The 5215-nt window shown below is 33.7% G+C and overlaps 1 protein-coding gene across 1 annotated transcript in view; it reads right to left on the reverse strand.

The window, feature by feature from the left end:
- The window catches only part of LOC113475211 (CUB and sushi domain-containing protein 3-like), a 13809-nt gene that overhangs the window by 5070 nt on the left and 3524 nt on the right, over positions 1-5215 (reverse strand). Inside the window, exons 3-7 of the mRNA XM_026839141.1 lie at positions 4237-4378; positions 3279-3496; positions 2517-2658; positions 1267-1487; positions 453-594 (exon numbers count right to left, since the gene is read on the reverse strand). Coding sequence (XP_026694942.1) covers positions 453-594; positions 1267-1487; positions 2517-2658; positions 3279-3496; positions 4237-4378 — 865 coding nt within the window. The remainder of the gene's footprint in view (positions 1-452; positions 595-1266; positions 1488-2516; positions 2659-3278; positions 3497-4236; positions 4379-5215) is intronic.

The raw sequence follows: 5215 nt of genomic DNA on the forward strand, positions 1-5215 counted from the left end.
AAACAAAAGTGTGCGTAAAGACACAACCCGTACAATGGGGACAGTCGGCTTTAAATGTGATTAATGAATAAATGAATCTTACTTTATCCTCACGTGTCTGGAAAACGACAGTCGTTATAACACGGGTGTTCAGTTTCATACACCTCGTGCCAGCTTACGAGTTACTATGTATGTTACTTTGTGGGTGATTATTTTAAGGAATTCTTCATTTTTTTATGTGTGCCTGATAATTTGGACAACCCATTAGTGACCACTGGGTTGGAGCAATTGTTGTTAAGTGTCTTGCCCAAGGACACATATGTCCATAAAATGGTAGCAGCGACGAGCCTTGAACCCATTACTGCTGGGTTACAGGCAGGCGTGCTAACCACTTTGCCACGGCGACATTAACCAGATAATTGGGTAAAACCCCACAAAGAAATTTCACCAATTGATTTACTTTTTTTACTTACCAATATACGTAGCTCTAAAACCATATTGAGTGATGGATTGGTCAGATGTGAACTTTACTGTGAGAATATTTCCAAATGAAGTAAAAACTCTGTTTGTCTGAATTCCACTTAACTTTGCCAGCTGTGTATCGCCGCTTAAAATCTATTAAGAATAATAAGACACTGTGAATGAATGAGTATAAAAATGAATGTGAATGAATTAATGTAACTTACTTTATCTTTGTGTGACTGGAAAAATACAGTCGTTTTTCATTGTTCTGATTTATACACCTCATGCCAGCTTACGAGTTACCATGTATGTTACATTTTGGGCGATTATATGTATTTTTTTATTTTTTATGCATGGCTGAGAGTTTGGACAACCCATTAGTGACCACTGGATTTACTACTACATTGGAGAGACTTAACAACAATTGCTCCAACCCAGTGGTCACTAATGGTCCTGAAGCCAGCGAGGATAAAGTAAGTTACATTTATTCAATGTGCATTAAGCCACAATAATAAATATATACACAGCTGGGAAATAATACAGCCCTTTTAGACAATGTCCGGCACCGTGGCATGGTGGTTAACGCGCCTTTCAAAAAATAATCACTCACAAAGTAACATACATGGTAACCCGTAAGCTGGCACGAGGTGTTAAACCCGTTGAGATAACGACTGTTGTTTTCTGGCCACGCAAGGATAAAGTAAGTTACATGCATTTACATACATTTAACTGTGTCATAATTAGAATAAAAACCATACACAGTATAACATTTTTTACAATAAGTATACAGGAAAAAATAGTTGTCAAAAAAATAGATAAACTTACAGTTAAAAAATCAAAGTATTTTTCTGATAATAAAATTTCTACAGTGAGCTGAATTTTCTTTTCACCAGAGGCAGTTATCGTCCAAGTACAATCAGCATTGTTTGGATAATTGTTAGGGTAATTAGGTGATGTGATTGGCTGACTGGTTGTCGTGGCAACAAGGTTATTTCCACATGTTGAATGACTGCCTACTGCTGTTTCAATGGTCGTTGGATCATATTCTTAAAAAAAGAAATGAAATTTAACAGTGTAGGCTACAGCAATTGCTTGCCCCTATAAAATTTAAAAATATATATTTTTTAAAATCTATGCTGCCGTAATCAAAAATAGAATAAAAACTTATGCATATTTTCACAGAAAGACTGAATATGGCATAAAAATGACAGTAAAAAACATAATTTACATGTAATAATAGTTACTTCATTTGTCTTTTCGATTACGGTAGCGAAGATTTAGGAATTTTTTAAGGAAAAGACAGGATATAGCAACTAAACAACAGTTGTTATAACACACTTACAGTTAAAAACATATTCACATTTAACTGGAAGAAAATAAGCGTGGTCGCTACACCTAGCAGACAAGCCATTTATGGTTAATTATTTTATTTTCTATCCTAAAGAATAAGAGTTGGGGGTTTAGCGCTTTTAACATTACTAATGTATGTGAACTAAGGTTATATAGTAGAGTGGGGAAAGACAAGACATTTTTAACACATAATATCGACATATCCCTATCATGTTTTAAACAATTATTGGTCTATGGGAATCTGAAGAATACGGTTTTATAATTCTGTAAATGTTCTTTATTTACTACCAAATAGGATGAGAAAATAGAATAAAAAGGTGTCCCATTTTCCCACACTCTACTATACATTCAAAATAATTGCTTCAACCTAGAGGTCCCTTATGAAATGTTCAAATTGTCAGTTATACAGAAAGAAGTTAAAATCCCCCAAAAAAACTCATGCAGTGTATGAAACAGAGCAACCCTGTTATAACAACTGCCAAGTTAGGACTTATAAGTTATATATATATTCATTTAAAAACATTACCCTTTTTACAGAACCAGAACACTCCTACTTTTTTGAGTTATTTATGTGTCAATTTAAAATAGAAATAACTTTATTTGTCTCTTCGGTTACGGTAGCGAAGATTTAGAAATATTTTAAACGAAAAGACAGGATTTAGCGACAAAACAACAGTTGTAAAAACACAATTAAACTTTATGCACAATATTATAATACTACTTACCCACAAATGTTGCATTGAAGCCGGATTTCGTTAAAGAGTTATCTGATGTAAATCTTAGAATGAGACTATTGTTGTCTGATCTTAATATTTTATTGGAATAAGACCCACTCAGTTTTGCTAAGTTTGTGTCTCCATTTGAAACCTAAAATATAAAAGCAATTAAAAAAATAAATTAGTTTCTACATGTTAAGACTCACTACTATGTATGTTACTTTGTTGGTGATCATTTTTTGTGGGATTTTTTAATTTTTTTTTATGTATGGCTGATAATTTGGACAACCCATTAGTGACCACTGAGTTGGGGCAATTGCCATTAAGTGGCTTGTCTAAGGACACAAACGCTCACAATGGTAGCAGCGACGAGCCTTGAACCCATTACCTCTGGGTTATAGACATGAGTGCTAACCACTTTGCCACGGCACAAGACATGTTGTATGATACTTATTATCAATTTGTCATACATTCTAAAAGTTTTTTTTGATGTAATTTAATTACAATATATATATAGTAGTGTTGGAAAAGATGGGACACTTTTTCATTCAATTTTTTAATCTCATTTGGTAGTATACAAAGAACATTCAAAGAATTATAAAACCGTACCCCCACGGCTTCCATAGACCGTTGTTAATTGTTTAAAACACAATTAAGATATTTGGATATTATGTGCTAAAGGTATCGCATCTTCCCCCACCCTACTATAAATAATTTTTTGTTAAAAGATTAAATAAAATTTATATTATGTGTTGTGGTGTTGAACCTTACAGTTAAGAAATCAGCGTTAAGTTCTGTTTCAAATGTGATCAAATTGAGTTGAACCCTCATTCCATCAGAGGCAGTTATCATCCAAAAACAGTTTTCATTGTTTGGATAATTGTTGGGATAATTACGCGATGTGATTGGCTGACTGGTTGTCGTGGCAACATAGTTAAAATCACAGGTCCTAGTACGAGTCACAGCTGTGGTAGTGGTCACCATCCATGCTAAAAATTTAAAAAGTAATTTTAACGTCATTTGTCTCTTCGATTCTGGTAGCAAAGTTTTAAAAATATTTTAACTGAAAAAAAGGATATATATACTGACAAAGTCACAAAACAAGATTTTTAATTATAATTTTTTTTTTATTTGTTTGTATTTTATTTTGGTTTAAATTTTTTAATTTTTTGTAAAGTGTTTGCCTATTTATTGGATTGAAAGTGGTTATTGTTTTCCTAAGTTACTAAAAACTTTAAAAACATAATAGTGTCTACTGTATTAGGGCCATGACTGTAAACTGTTAAGTGTTTTGCTATATAAAATCAATGGCTTTATTTGTCTCTTCGATTATGGTAGCGAAGATTTAGAAATATTTTAAACAAAAAGACAGGATATAGCGACAAAATACCAGTTGTTAAAACACGCTTAAAGTTAAAAACATATTTACATTTAGTTGAATGAAAATAAGCGTGGTCGCTACACCTAGCAGACAAACAAGCCATTTATGTTTAATTTTTATCAAGTTGAACTTGGAATAGAAACAAAAGTGTGAAGAATAAAAACACGACAGTTGCATTGAGAATCAAAAACAAAACCTAGAATTCACCAAATCAATGAGAATGTAGCTTTAGTTTATCCACTGATCCAAGTAAAATACATTAAGTATCTGGAAGCATTTAAAAAACAAACAGCAAAATAACAGCTTATTTTAAGTTAGTTAGAATAAAAATAATTCTGGTTAACTTACTGAAAAAACTTCCGTTAAAACCGGGTCGTGTCACGGACCCGTCTGTAACGAACCTCAGTGTGATATTGTTTTCGGTAGTTCTATATACTAGTCTTTCAACTGATCCACTGTATTGCCTCAATCTACGATTTCCTTTGTAAATCTGAGAAAAAAAGAGATATTTTTAGCGTTGGGCAAAGTTAGCGTGTCTGCTTAAAACCAGAGGTAATGGGTTCAAGGCTCGTCGCTGATACCATTTGTGGGTGTATGTGTTTTTGAGCAAGACACCTAACGGCAATTGCTCCAACCCAGTGGTCACTAATGGGTTTTCGGAATTATTCGTTATTCAAAAAAAAATTACTCACAAAGCTATACATGGTAACTTGTAAGCTTGCACGAGGTGTATAAAACAGAACACCTATGTTATAAAAACTGTCGCTTTCTGGCCATTAAAAATAAAGCAAGTTACGTTCATGCATTCACATTTATAACAATCTAAAAAGAAAATAAATTAGGGAAGAAATCAAAAACACATTTACATAAACATAAAAGTTTCTGTCACAAGTAAAATAAAAAGCACACAAATAAATAAAATAGAGGCACTAGTGAAGAATCCTCCATGCATAGCGATATCAGAATAGGCTGGTGGAAAGTGTTAGAGGTTGGTGCCAGTCTGCAGAGTATGGCAGTTCCTGACAAGATCTCACCCGTGCAAGACGGTTATTTTTCGCGTGGGCGCGTGATATCATCAAAAATCTGCGTGCAAGGCATGTACATTTTTAAGCAACATTAGGCAACCTTACTTAATTTAAGACGTATTTTTTTCTTTGGTTATCTATTGGCGTCCGTGGGACAAATTGTGGCGTGCATCACCAAAAGTCTTTAAAAAAAAAATCGCGCGTGCACCTGTCATACTCTGCAGACTGGGTTTAGTGGTTATAGGGGTTAGTGGTTAGGGGGTAAGTAGTTAGGGGTTAGTGGTTATAAGGGTTAGTGGCTA

This window comes from Ciona intestinalis, unplaced genomic scaffold (genome assembly GCF_000224145.3).
Source record: "Ciona intestinalis unplaced genomic scaffold, KH HT000159.2, whole genome shotgun sequence".
Classification (NCBI taxonomy): Eukaryota; Metazoa; Chordata; class Ascidiacea; order Phlebobranchia; family Cionidae; genus Ciona; species Ciona intestinalis.